Source organism: Thunnus maccoyii, chromosome 19 (genome assembly GCF_910596095.1).
Source record: "Thunnus maccoyii chromosome 19, fThuMac1.1, whole genome shotgun sequence".
Taxonomy (NCBI): domain Eukaryota; kingdom Metazoa; phylum Chordata; class Actinopteri; order Scombriformes; family Scombridae; genus Thunnus; species Thunnus maccoyii.
Window position 1 is genome coordinate 5138805 of NC_056551.1, and position 14911 is coordinate 5153715.

Here is a 14911-nt window from a genome sequence, read left to right on the forward strand (position 1 = left end):
GAAACTCTGAAGGAAAGATGTGAAGAAGCCTGTCTGGAAACAATGACAATCACGCTCATGTGGTCTAAAAGAAGATTTGGGAATGAAACAGCAGTGTGGGTGTTGTTTTTGTTTTTTGTTTTTTTCCATTTTTCAGTGCATATGCTAAACAGACCCATTTCAGTCTTTTAATGGAATATGGAATGGTGCCCTCAATAAGAGCTCTAGATAAATGCTGTAATGTGCCTACTGAGTGTTGCTCATTTGGATCCTTATTTTCCATGTATCTAATTGCCACATATATCAAAGTATTTGAAGATGTGAGTGAAATATAATATTATTTTAGAGTATGTTAAGGCTGTAACTTACGATGATGATGACTGATCATTATCTATGAATCACTTATTATTTTTTCAGTGAACAGTGAATAGTGTTGGAAAATAATGAAAAGTAGCGACAGTCTTCAAGTTTCTTGTTTTGTCTAAACAAAAGTCCAAAATCCAAAGATATTCAATTTATAAAAATATAAAAGCACAAAACCTCATATTTATGAAGCTTCTTAAATTACTTAAACAATTAATCGATTTTAAAAATTTGTTTACAGTTAAATTTCTATTCACTAATCTTTAGAACGTCCTAAAATATGTCCAAGTTAGTCACATGAAACGCACTTTTACTTTCGCCTTATTTTACAGCTTATTTCAGAATTCATTCAGTTTGCAGATGCTGGATGTGAATTGAATGAATGAATTGATATTTGCACCCAAGTTGTAAAATTATGACTTCAGATAAATTATTAAAAAGTATTTCTTTATTGAACGTTACAGAACATGATGAGGAACAATGGAGCTTCAATCAAACGATTACAGCTTTATCTATGCATAGGCTACAGACACTGGGAATATTTCAATACTGTTAACGACGGTGATGATCAACGAAAGCCATGATGAGCCCTCTCTTCAGTTTTAGCGTCATTCTTTATTCAGGACAATCTCAGTCTGCCGTTTTTATAGGCTGATGGCTTTTCGGGCTGCTCCTCTTTTCACTTGATGTCTTCGGATCAAACTTCAATGATCCGGTGAATCTATGATGACACCAAGAAAACTGAAACCATCACGGTCTGCAGAAATGACACTTGATTATTTTCTTAAAAGCGCTCTGAAAGTCTTTGTTGAAGTAGGCGTAAATAATGGGGTTGAGCAATGAGTTGGAGTAGCCCAGCCAGATTATGACATGTTCCAGCCAAATGGGCATGTAGCACGATTCCTGGCAAAAAGGCATAACCAGGGCGACGATGAAGAAAGGCAGCCAGCAGAGGATGAAGGTGCCCATGATGATGCCCAGAGTTTTCACCGTTTTGCGCTCCCGTGCCAGCGCGATCTTCCTCTTGGCCTCGGTCGCCTTCTCGTGTCTGCTCTCGAACAGCGGCACGGAGCTCGGGGTGTTGGGCAGGGGCAGGTTGCCTTTGGAGTTACTGTGAACTTCGATGATCTCCAGAGACTCGCCGTCCTCCGCGTGTTTCACCGCGCCGTTGACACTCGGCAGCGGCCGGGGCTCCACACTCCGTTTCCAGCTCTTGCCCTGCGCGTCTCCGGGCGACTTTTTGTGGAACAGGGCGGGAGATAACGCCAAGCAAGAGTCGGACACTTTCTTTTTCTCTGTTTTACGCACAGTCCTCCTGATCCGAAATCTTGCAGCTTTGAATATCCGCCCGTATAAAACCAGCATCAGTGTCAGCGGGATGTAAAAAGCCCCGAATGTGGAGTATATTGTGTACCAGGGGTCTTGCCTGATCTTACACTGCTTAGGGTTTGCCCTGTCCTCTGCCATGCTGCTGGGCTGGGAGCGCATGATCAGCATAGGAGGCACTGAGATGGAGAACCCGACGAGCCAAGTGACACTGATGAGGACCGCTGCCCTCCGCGGCGTCCTCTTCTTCATGTAGTCTATGGGCTCGGTTATCGCCCAGTATCTGTCCAGAGCTATGGCGCACAGGTGCAGGATGGACGACGTGCAGCATAACACATCCAGAGAGATGAAGATGTCGCACGGAACCTGCCCGAGAGTCCACCCGTTTAAGACCTGGTAAAGCGCCGCCATGGGCAGCACCAGCACCGACACCATCAGGTCGGTGACAGCCAGAGAACCGATCAGGTAGTTGGCCACATTCTGCAGAGACCGCTCCAAGGCGATGGCTGCAACCACGCACGCGTTACCAAATATTGCACACAAGATGAGCGCGCCAAGCAGGAAGGATGTGACCACTTGATAACTCAGCTTCACCTCCTCGTCTTCAGGTTTGGAGGTTTCGTTGGAAGAATTGTGAAACTGAAACCAGGCTGTCGTGTTGTTTGCGTCCTCCATTGTTAGTAAACTCGAGTGGTTTGGAGAGTTTCGGCTACTTAGTGGAGAGCCCGGTGCGCACCACACCGTCGCACCTCGAAGAGCGCATAGTGGACTGCTGAACTGTTTAGTGCAGCAGAGAGGGTCTGAACTGCGAGTGTCGGCTGCTGACTGAGAATGATGCTGCGTCTTTATACCAGTGATGATAAATGCGTCACTTGTCTGAGAGGATGTAAGGGAGTCTGTTTGTGTCCCTCATCAGTCTGTAGCTCAGACACTGAAGATGTTGAAGTTATTAGATAAACTTCGAAAACTTGCAAAGTTCTCTTTTATTTATTTACTCCTCAGGCTGCATGTCAATAATTCAATTGCTGATTGCTTTTTAAATGTAATTTTATTGATTCTAATGCAGCATTAGGAAATGTCCTCTCCTTTCCTGAGAGTCATTTTGAAGTCATCTGCAGTGTAGCTATTGACAGAATATTGTGAAGAATAGGTCTAGATGAAACCGCACTGTAAAAAGTGATTTACAAACGGCTCACTTTTATGTTTTAACATACTACCACAACTAATAGTAATAATAACATCAAGAACAGCGAAAAAAAAGTTCACAGTAGCTAATTTGAACATTTTTTGCACATTATGTAGTTTTAGTTGTATGTAGAGTTTTGGAAATGAGCACAATTTAAAAATATGCTGTTAACAGTTATGTTTATATGGTAAATTATGTTTTTTTTATCCAAGAATGAATGACCTCAATGAATTTACAGTTAACTTCATATTAAAAAAGTATTGAGGCGTCTTGGTGCCATTTTTGCCTCAACGGTTGCTGTTTTCAGCACCACGGTCAGCGCACTGGAGCCGCCAGGTGTGACACTGCCACCTGGCGTGGGTCCGCTTTCATAACAATTACAAAAATGACGTAAAAAGCTACAGGCTTGTGACTGTTATTTCAAATATATACGTCTACAATATACTTGAAAAAAAGGGTGACATTAGGATGGAAATTCTGAATTATATATGAAAAGAATTTTGGTTACAAACAAGCTTGGGATGTTGCCCCTTTATTGGCTCCAGCATTTCTCAGCCTTTGTGCATTGTTCCCTCTTAGTTCAAGTGGAGTGCACACAGTAGCCACACATGACCATCAGTGGTGCTGGAACAGTTGGTTTCCCGGGTTTTCTGTGTGCTAGTTAGTTTGTGGTATGATTAAGGACAACGTTATTGAGGATTATGCAACATGTAAACACAGTATAAACTGAAATGATAAAGGTCTTAAAACTCGATTTTGACATATGGACCCACTCTACTAGATAGGGCCAAATCATAAGGTAACAATGCAGGAACCTCCAGTTAATGTTGTACGTTAGTAGTGCAAATTCCCTTAAAAATCTGCAGTTACAGTAGTCAAATTACTAAAAATCAATTGACACATTATGGGACCTTTGGGCCCCTAGAGTCTGGGGTCCTAGGGTTGTTGGCCACTTTGCCTGGTTGGTAATCCAGCCCTACTGTTTTAGTTTTGAGCAGAGATTTAATAAGCTCTGGATGTGACTGAATTTTATGCAATGTATTTAAAATGTATGTTATGTTATGTTATGTTGTTGTCTTGATTTAATAAGAAGAATAACAATAATAATAATACATTTAATTTGTACCGCACTTTTCATTCATAGTGAATCTCAAAGTGCTACAGCATTAAAAAAAAAAAACATACAACACACAACATAAAGAAAATAGGAGTTAAGATGAAAAAACCTTTCTAGAAAGGTTTTAAGGCATTTTTTTAAGAGTCTAGGGTCTGTGCTGCCCTCAGATGGTTAGGAAGGCTCTTCCACTAGCGTGCTGCAGCAGAGCAGAAGGCTCGATCCCCCATGGTACAGAGCTTGGTAGGCTACTGTGGGACCGGGGGAGCAAGCTGCTGGCAGATCTGAGGGTGTGGGTGGAGGTTTGTGGTATCAGTTCCTGCATAGAGTCTAAGCCTCCCCAAAATGATCGTGGAAATATTATGCTGAAGCTTTTTGTGAATTACTTGGTTTGCTGATAGCTAACAGGTTATTTTGGTGACAGAGAGAGCGAGCAAGTGTGGCGCATAGGAAATTGCCACTGATTTAAATATGTTATTCTTTTTATATGTATAAAACTTTATTTTGAATGTTAAAAGAATTTGTTTTGCCTGTCTGTGGCAAGCGCAGCACGCACGGTGCACAGGAACAAAGAGGTGAGGGGTTTATTCAGATGAAGCAGTACAAAGCGAGCTGTTGGTGTTGCTGTGCTGAGAATAGATGTCTCAGAACCACGTCTGTGTCTGAAACACTGTCACTCCGCTGACACTTCAGTGATTTTATCAACAAGAGCAAACTATATTCTTTCATCAAATGCACAGAAATAACGGAATAATAATATATAATACAAATAAAGTAAATTTAATCAAACATTCTCCAGCCTAATCGACATAAAAAATATAAAGTATAATGTGGTTAAAGCAGTAAAGAAGTCTGCATTGATTTATACATTAATATGATTGATTCTGACAGTATCAGTTGCTTCATACTGTATGGAAAGCTTCTCCTTCAGGTCGTTAAATCCTTGCAGCACCTGAGGGCAGCAGGACGCGTATGTTAATTAATCTGCAGCTCTGTACACTTCAGACAGACTCAGCATTCTGCCTTTTATGCGGGAGACATCGGATTACCCGAACTCTTTAATCATGAAACTTCTTTCCAACTTTGTTTGCAGTTTTTCAGCAGTTCATATTTTATTCTTGAAATGCCTTACAATACTAATACTGTTGCATCTTCTGTTGCGATATGATGTGACGATTTACAACATGAGAGTAGAATTAAGACTGAAAAAGCATTAAATGATGCGATAAACCGCTTCATCAAAGTACTTACAAAAAATATATCTTTCTTTAATGAATTGTTAAAAAAGCAGCAACATGTTATGTATTCACATGGTACTGTCCATTCCCCTATTGCCGACTTTTAGCCTCTCCAAGCATGATTCTGGCGCCGTCCATGAGTTCCTAGGGAGGCGCATGTCCATTGATGGATTTGTATGTGAGTAGCAGGGCTTTGTAGTCAATCATGAAGGAGACAGGGAACCAGTGCAAAGAAAACAGAACTGGTGTTATGTGTTCGTGTTTTCGCACTCTCATCAGGATTCCTGCAGCGCTGCTGTGAATGCACTGGAGCATTTAGATGCTCCTGCCAGGGATCCCTATGAGGAGCGCATTGCAGTGTGGAGGAGATACAGGCAAGTTGTCAGAGGGCCAGAACAAGAACAAGAAGTTGTAGCCTCCAAACTAAGTCACAACTTTTCTTTATTTAAATTAATTAGTTTATTAAACGAGTGTTCTTTTCTCTTCTCTTCTCTTCTCTTCTCTTCTCTTCTCTTCTCTTCTCTTCTCTTCTCTTCTCTTCTCTTCTCTTCTCTTCTCTTTTAGTTGATCTCGAAAGAACGTAGGAAATTTTTGGTCCATTGGACTTACCGTAGTGTCCTAGCTGTCGTGACGTCAAGGCCTGGCTTATATAGAAAAGGCTTCCTAACTTTCACGTTGTTGTGGACAGTTCTTCGTAACTATCGCGCAAAAATCTTCCCAGCTATCAGGTAGGTGAGTTTACATCATAAATTGGTGGATTTTCTGAGTGTCATTATCTGAAGAGTGTTATTTTTCGGTGAAAACGCCACGAGAGAGCCTGTTGTTGTTGTTAACAGGGCTGAGCTAGCAGCATGACATTGTTTTTAATCTATCACTCGACTGTTAGCGATGTACTGTACATGCTAAAACACGAGTTATAATAATAACATTATAAAAAACACCTATGCCGAGAAATCCTCTCAACCTGTTACAGAAGCTGAATATTGAATATTTGCTATTACTCATGTGTTCATAACCTTACAGTCCAGGGTCAATAGGCTTTGGCATGGTACATGTGACATTTGAGGCAGATGTTTTGTTTACTTTTGGTTTTAGTTTGTTATTCATGGTTTGTGCACCTTAGTTGCAATACAGAAAATGGGAAAGAGATGTTTTTTGGCAGCAATTTGTAGATTACTAGATTAATAAATGGTCTTAATTGGCCGACTCCTTTTTATGTTCAACAGCTGTATTAATTTAAAACAAGTGAGGTTACTTCCTTTTCTCGACCAAACAAATTCCTAAAGAGGTTTACTCTATAGGTAGACACATCGGTTGTTAATGCAGCCCTACAGGAAACCGCATCCGGCTTCCTCATATGTAAACGTGGCTCACTGCAATAACTTCGTAGCTTTACATTCGTAGCATTTTAGAGATTAGTCAACACTTGAGCTCGAGGTGTCACAGGTTTATATTTTAACATTTTTACATAGTTTGTCTTGGCTGCATTCATGCCACATACAGGCAGATTTCCAAAACAATGTCAATAGACTAGAAAAGAAAATTATGGTATGTGAGCTTTTCTGTTATATAGTTTATAGTTTATTTAGTTTGTTACATAGTTTACAGACATAGCTGACTATACTGAGCCTACATCTTTTGTTGAGATGCAACGAGTTTAAAGAAGACGGTCATTTTTGCCAGAATGTAAACTAATGCAGGTGTGTTTTCAGTCGCATATCTTGACTGTGGTTCTCATCATTATCAACACAGCTGGACTAAAAACTTCCTGTTGAAGAGCCTGAACAAAGAGAACCATGCTGCGCTGCAGGAGGTGTCGGAAGGGCGTCATAGATGGGGCATGTTTGGCGACGGTGGGTGAAAATTCTTTTGCGTGTATCTATTTAGCTATCTTGCTTGAATATTTTTTGGCTTTGGACTGTTTGAACAAAACAAAACATTTGAAGATTTCACCTTAGACTCTGGGAAATTTTGATGTTTTGTTCACTATCATCTGACACTTAAGACTAGATTAGATTATTTAACAATGAAAACAATAATTAGTTTCAGCCCTGATAACAGCTAATAGTCTACAAAGTTGTAAAGGGACATCAGTGTTGGAAAAAAGATAACAGCCTGTGTTTCAGTCATCAAAAATATGTCTGGCTATCAGCGTCAGAGAAACTGGGTCTGGTGGGAACTGTCCTGGTTGATTGTGTGTCTTTTATGACGAGGCAGGTTGAGGCCACGGATGAAAGCTCAGCTGCTGTCTGCAGCATTTGGCATGTGAATGTTGACACGTTGCCAGAATGGATACTGACCTCTGTTCAACAGGTACAGTAAGTGTGTCAGTTTAGGAATGACGTGTGTGCAGTGTTAAGTGATTGATTTAACTTCTAAATTTATCTTGTTCAGTATGAACATTTTAGTTTATGATAATCAAACAGTTTTGGACTTCTCACATGTGAAGATTTGCTGTAAAATGTGATTGGCATTTCTCACATTCACATTTCCTGACATTTTATTGACAAAATAGTAAATAGATTAATTGATAAGTGAAATACTAATTAGTTGCAGCCCTACATTTTATCATGCAAAAAATCAATGGATTTGACTTTTTATTATGTGAAAAACAGTAGATTTCATGATATTGTTGTGATTTCTAAACCTCTGCTTTCTGTTCAGGCACAGTGGACTGTAGGAAAACTGAACTGCCAGAACTGCAGAGCTCGTTTGGGCGGCTTCAACTTCATCAACCGTAGTGAGTGTCCCTGTGGGCAGGACGCCACCATCCACCTCAACAAAAGCCGCGTGGACCGTGACCACAAACACTACTTCCTCATTGTGCAGCCGAGGAGGACGAGACCTGAGAGGAGACACGCTGGTTTGCTGACAGATGGCTCTCAGAATAAAGAGGAGAGGCCTGAATTTAGCAGAACTGCACTGGACAGCTTACAGCTCAACTGTGCTGCCGTCATGTCCCACATTCACCCCGCAGAGGCCTCGACTTCACTGACTGACAGTGAAAACAGCCAGTCGTTTTCTTTCAGTCCTCTTTACTGCATCTCTCATAGGAGACGCCGCAGTTTGGAGGATGATTCCGCCATCAGGTCTTCATGTTTTTGCCCTGCAGGACGTTCGTACAGGTCTGCTGCTGAGATGACGAGAGCAGGGTCAGATGAGCTTACACGGACACCTGTCTCATATCCCATAAGTCAGCAGTTTGACACAGGTGGTGCTTCATTCAACGCTGTCGCCTGCCGTTCTTCTGTTTCTGGAGGGAGAGTGGCGCCTCTGGATCAACAGCTGCTGCAAACTGTGGAGGATGACGAGCCCTCTGCAGAGACCACAGCTGTCCATGAGGAGGTTTCTGATTCAGGCCTGCTCCTCAGAGGAAGAACCATCTCTGACAGTGCAGCCGAGGAAGAAGAGGAGGCGGTGGTAGGTTGCTGCTCTTTACAGTGAATTTTTAAAAATCTGCATTAATTAGGAGCGTAGCCAATGATCAGTGTAATACATTATGTTATTCCATTATAGTAATATTATTCCAAAGTTTCTTTCTGTTTTTAAATTGGATTTCACATAACATATAGTGACAGCCAAAGGTTCATTTGCAGCATCTGGAAAAAGTTTACAAAACTGAAAGAAAACCAACAACTCAGCAGCAGCAAAACCGTAATGTTTTCTTGCAGAAGTGGGCCATCTCGCCTGAAACAAAGGCTAACTCTGTTTACAGTGTAAAAAATGTATAAACTTTTATGAAATAAAACTTTAATCTTCAGGGAAACTGAGCAGAGGAACTACTTCTCACATTAAATGCCATTTTTAATGAGTGTGACATTTGTTTACTAACTGATCATAAGACAAGATTCATTCAGATCTGGGTGACTTTTCAACATGACTAAATCATTTCCTACAGGAGACCCTGATGTTCCTAAAGATAAAAAATACATAAATAAAATAATAGGCATGTTACACTGGCACAAAAGAGATGACAACTCAAAGGGTCCCTTTTTTGTGGCCTGCATCAGTTGCACCTCTGAGCATTATAACATATGAAAAAATAAAATAAAAAGAAGGAACCCAAATATATTTAAAAAAATTAGAACAAAAATGATCAAAAATCTGTTTATTTCTTGTTGAGGTGTCTTGAAAAGTAACGTCCTGGTTCCCATGAAATGTGCTGTGGATATTCATAATCCCCAGAGGATGAATCTTGATGTTTTTATACTGACCTAACTCGTAGTAACCTTTTTCTATAGCGCCAAATTTTCTTTCTACACAAGAAATGTCCAAATCTAATGTCCACCTTGCCATGAAATTTACAGATCACATTGATGCCCCTTTAGACTTTAATTACCTCATGACCTTTCCTCTATCACCAGCCTCAGGACAACATTTACATTTTTTATCTCCACCTCTGGATAAGAATATCCAGTAGTAGAATATCCAATGACTAAGAATAGTTAAATCATCAGTATGCTTATTTGTTCTGTCAAACATGTTTGTATTGTGAGGTGTAATGAACACTGCAGCCTGTAGGGGAGGTTAGCAGGACTTTAGACTGTAGTTTTCTGTTAATGTTAACCTTGTCTTGTGGTAAATGACTGATACCTGCTGCGGGATCATTTGTGTTTATTCGCCCCAAACAGCCAGCAAGCAACAGCAGGCACCGACTAGTCCCCATCCAGAAAATGAGAGCCAACATAGTGATGTTACTGAAGCTCAGCCTGCCAGCCATCATGACTGCTCAGTCCTCCTGCTAACAACAGTCATACTGACACTTATGTGTAAACACTGAGAGATACATTATCAGCTTCTCTCTGTTAGTTTTGCTGTGATAAACTGCATGAATCCGTCATACAAAACTCCCCCTGCAAATGATTTACTGCACTTCCCGGACGACAACTACAGACCTCAAAATGGTATGAACCCAAAATAAACTTAGATTTTGCTGTGATTTAACTGCAATAAACGAATCAAAAGGATGCTGTAATAACTACATCATGACACTGATTTGTAAAAAGTCTGAATTCATGCTCTGTCAGGTTTGTCTGCAAGACGGCAAGCAAACAAAAAGTTTGTTTTGTGAATGTTATTCAGATTGATCAGAGCTATGCTTTGCAAACATTGTAGCTGCTCCATTGACACTCAAAATAACATCATCTAAAGGCATAAATACAAAGTGACATGTTTATACACGTAGCTATCTACATACTCTGTAACTTTAAAACTATATAAACCCACAGGCATTTAAGATGTTAGTAATTGTTGACAGCAGTTGAGGGACGTGTGTGAGTCTAGCACTGCTTAAGTTAGGTTAAGAAGCGAAAGTGGAGATGAAACAATTTTTGAATCCCAAAAGTTTAAAAAGTCAACGGCTCCAGATTAGAGCAGAATCTGGTGTGAGTGGTGTGGTGGTCCGGTGTGTGTTTATTCCTCCAGAAATCATCAGCAGCAGCACCAACATGCTCCCTGGCTCTCTCCTCCAGAGCTGGTCAGCTCTCAACAGCTGTCTGTCAGGAATCCGCAGCTGAATCCCCCGGTCTAGCCCTGTGATACATGTGGATTTTACACTCAAGTTGAATATTTTCAATTCGAATATATGAATTTCACGTATTTGCGACTCAAATTTCGCATATTCGCATCACTCATGTCGCGCTTTGCGTTGACTTTGTATTTGCTTCGTGTTTGGTGTGAACACACCATGAAGCAGTTAGTTGGTATTTGATGGCACTTGCTGTTGAATCATCCCTGCTTCAACCAGTTAACGACAATTAATCAAGCTCATGGATTCTGTTACCTCAGCTTCTGAATCAATGACAGGGATCTTTATGTGTGTTTGTGATACTTTCCTCAGCCTCAAGCCTCTTTGGCCTCCCCAGTGTCAAACAGACTGAGCAAGAGGGAGAAGAACCGTCTGAAGAGTCTCCGGAGGAAACAGAGGAGGAGGGAGCGATGGCTGCACAGTCAACTGGAGCAGGAGCAGGTGAGAGACCAGAGTTCACACTGATAATGTGGGTGTATGCAGCACACTGCCCTAGCATTACCTATGACCACCAACTACAAAGACATTGTCCTGATAATTGCCTCGAGGTTGTTAGTGAATATGTGTTTGCACATGTGTTTGTGTCCAGGCTGGGAGTGTGAGTGGTTTACTGTGGGACAGTGAGGAGGAGGACAGAGAAGGCCTGACCTGCGCTGTGTGTCTCGACGTCTACTTCAGCCCTTACAGCTGTCAGCCCTGCAGTCATGTTTTCTGTGAGCCGTGTCTCCGCACACTGGCCAGGAACCGACCGACAAACACACCCTGTCCTCTCTGCCGCACACTCATCTCACACACCAACTTCCACAAAGGTGAGCTTCGACCAGGACTCAAGCTCCGAATCAAAATACAGAAACATCTGATGTACTGTCCTTCTCCTGCCAGATAATAGTGTTCATCGATAAGGACCTAGATATTACAATTAGAAAATTATAAACATAAATTATTATAGATTATAATCCAAAATTCTAAAACATTTGCTGGTTCCAGCTTCTCAAATGTGAGAGTTTACAGCTTTTCTCTGTTTTATACCATTGTGAATTGATTACCTTTGGGTTTTGGACTGCTGTCTGGATGAAACAAGTAATTTGAAGCTGTAAACTAGGGCTCTGTGAAAATGTGCAGGGTATTTTTCACTTTTTTCTAAATGATTAACTGTTCTTCCTGTGCCTCTGTGGGCAGCACTACACTTGATAGAATTTCCTTACAGTGCAGTAACTAGGAATAATGGCATATTGTCTTCAACAATCAGATTCATAGAGCAACTGTAAGTACTTTTCCCATTTCTTTTTTCAGAGCTCAACCAGACAGCGAAGACCTTCTTCCCAAAAGTCTATTATGCGCGCAAGCAACACTTCCAGAACGCTTCATGTGTCAAATGGCCTCTGCCCAGCTGTCGCAAACGCTTTAGTACCTTCTGGGGTGAGAAACTGTGTCACATAGTTTGTTTTTTTGTGTCTAGAAAGTAGTTCCAGTTTTATCTTTTGACAGTGAAGTCTGTGGATTATTTTTAATTCTGTGAGCAAACAAAATTCAATTCCCCTCCAAATAAACAAATAAACCAAAACTATCTGCATGGCATGAATGTGAAAAATATGTTTATTTCCAATGCATTGTCCCCATGTCCCTGTGAATAACTGAACTCATTTAAACTCTTAACCTGCTGTTGTTGTATGACCTTGTTGACCAAGGAAGCAAGACATTTTATTTCCTTTTTTCAAACACAATTTAGTGGCAATAATAAATTATATCTTTACAGCAATTGACAGTTCAGTCCAACAGCAGTGACACAAATCTTGTAAGATAAACATTATTGCATAGTGAACTTCCATGGTATGAAGCATGGTGTTTATCCAACGAAGCAACTAGCAACAATAAATGTAGCAATACAGAACAACATTATAACAATAAAAATAAGAAGTACATATTTATGACACTCTTTTGTGTTGCTTTTCACTGCACTAATATGTATTTTAAGTTACAGTCTCATAAACAGTGGACATTCAGAGTTGCCAATATTAAAATTTAATAATTTAATGAAATGAGCAGAAATTAATCAAATGTCCTTTTCTATTTGTGTGCACATGATACTTTTTTTAAAAAATCTTTAGATTTTTGAAAATAATTTATAATAATTATAATTTGAAAATATTTAGCGCTTATTTTTCCTTTTTAAAAATCTTGTTACCCCACCGTTTTATCTTGTTTGAGGTATTTCTTAGGAATTAGTGATGATTGTAAAATCATGAATTTTAAGGACTTTAAGGAGTAATAGATTAAAGATGCTATGTGTAGAATTTAGTGGCATCTACTGGAACAGACTTGGCAGAAATGGAATATAACATTCATAAGTTTGTTTTAATAAGTGTATAATCACCTGAAAATAACAATAGTTGTGTTTTCGTTACCTTAGAATGAGCCCTTTATATCCACATAGGGAGCAGGTCCTCTTCCATGGAGCCCGCCATGTTGCACCGCAATGTTTTTAGGGTAACCCAGAATGGAAAAAACCAAACACTGGCTCTAGAGAGGGCGTACTGTGTTCTTTGCGAGTTTCGCAGCAGCCATAAGTTCTCGTAAACACTTGGAAGGGGAGGGGTGTTCAGTTGGTTGCAATCTGCAACCTGACCACTAGATGCCACTAAATCTTACACACTGGTCCTTTAAATGACTTGTTGGGAAGGACATTTAATGTTTAAAATACAGACCATACATTACTGCACAGAAATTCAAACCAGCACAAGGATACATTTTATTTAATCACTTTTAGTACAGATCATAATTTTATCTGTTTAACTTCAGGATATCAGAGACAAGCAGCGAACGCACAGAGACGCTGGCACTTTGCCCATGCAGGCTTCACACTGGACGCTTTGGACCTCGCCGACATGCGTGACTGGCTCTTTGACATCGGACTGGTCATCGTCTACATCCACTCAGTCAACTGGATCCTGGCTTTCTTGTTCCTCTGTTTCGTTTTGTACTACTTCTACTGTTGAGACACGGAGGAGGGTTCAAGAGTTTGCAGTGCAGGGTTATGTCTTTTTTCTCTGTAAAGAGAGTATGTAATGTGCTTTTTCTGGTTTCACTGTTATTTCAGTGTTAAAGTATTTCAGAAATTGGTGGAGGTGGTTAAGACATAAGTAGTAGCGAGGAGCAGGAATCTTATGAAAACAACTATGGGAAGAGAATCTAAACATTTGCAAGTTTAAAATTTGCACGAAAGGTTGGAAAAGTTAACAGTTTGGGTCAAGTGACTACAAACTAGTTTTAAAAATTGAATGATGATTTGAAAAGCACTTCCTGTTTCCTCCCCACTTCCAGTCTTTATGTTAAGCTAAGCTAAGAACATCCTGACTCCAGCTCTGTACTTAATGCACAGACATGAGATTAATATCAGTCTTCACATCTCAGTCTCAAGGGGTCTAGAGAAGTCTAAAGAAACCAAATAAGAGTATACAAAATGTTGTAACTATTTCTTCAATGTAGCACAGGGTAATTTTAGGAGTCAAACAGGCACTTAATTGAAAAAACAAGAGAGAATCACTAATTAACACACACACACTTTTGAAATTAATTTGAGTCATTAACTCCATTTAATTTTGCTCCAGCATCATTGGGGAAAGTTTATTCATTGTTATGTTAAGCAAAGCTAAGTGAAATGATGTTGATGTAAGATACAAATTGAGATGCACTGCTAAGAAATGTTTGCTTCTTGACAGCAGCAGTTAGATTGATATAAATAATCAAATTGATTGAGAGGTTGATAGTAGCAGAAACAGAAGGAGCTGACAGAAAATCAGATTCACAAATGGGTAAAATACCCATTTCAATATGGTGCCTTTGCTTATTCTGTGCCTTCTGTCTACAGAAATGTGAAACTGTATTGATACAACTTTAAGTTTTAGCTCTCTGACACTGAAGACACTGTATCCATAGGAAGCCAGAAGAAAATGTAAACATTGTTTACAAGTTTTCAGTGAACTATAATTGTCTTTTTTCTTGAAGGAAAAGGACTTGTAAAAGTCTGATTAAAAACTCTCACCATCCACAGTTTGTCTTACTAAAAATAAACTATTATGGAAATATTGTTTCATTTGAGCTGTGCACCAGCTGTACATTCTTTTATTTGAACATATGGAGTCAGGTTTAGCATTATACATTAAATTGACTAAAATAAA

General features: G+C 39.9%; 2 protein-coding genes across 4 annotated transcripts; one reads left to right on the top strand and one right to left on the bottom strand.

The window, feature by feature from the left end:
- Window positions 1-734: 734 nt before the first annotated feature.
- On the bottom strand, window positions 735-2562 carry htr1ab (5-hydroxytryptamine (serotonin) receptor 1A b). The gene has a single exon (XM_042394417.1). It carries the CDS (start codon window positions 2341-2343, stop codon window positions 1093-1095), a length of 1251 nt encoding a protein of 416 aa, XP_042250351.1. The 5' UTR covers window positions 2344-2562; the 3' UTR covers window positions 735-1092.
- A 2923-nt stretch (window positions 2563-5485) lies between these two features.
- On the top strand, window positions 5486-14831 carry rnf180b (ring finger protein 180b). Of its 3 annotated transcripts, none has more exons than XM_042394415.1 (8): window positions 5486-5580; window positions 6959-7059; window positions 7424-7519; window positions 7871-8626; window positions 11046-11174; window positions 11323-11542; window positions 12027-12152; window positions 13533-14831. In XM_042394415.1, the coding sequence occupies exons 2-8, from the start codon at window positions 7003-7005 to the stop codon at window positions 13727-13729; spliced, it is 1581 nt and encodes a 526-aa protein (XP_042250349.1). In that variant the 5' UTR covers window positions 5486-5580; window positions 6959-7002; the 3' UTR covers window positions 13730-14831. The 3 variants fall into 3 exon arrangements, with proteins under 3 accessions (XP_042250349.1, XP_042250348.1, XP_042250347.1); XM_042394414.1 differs by lacking the exon at window positions 5486-5580 and adding an exon at window positions 5801-5938; XM_042394413.1 differs by lacking the exon at window positions 5486-5580 and adding an exon at window positions 5802-5934.
- Window positions 14832-14911: the final 80 nt, after the last annotated feature.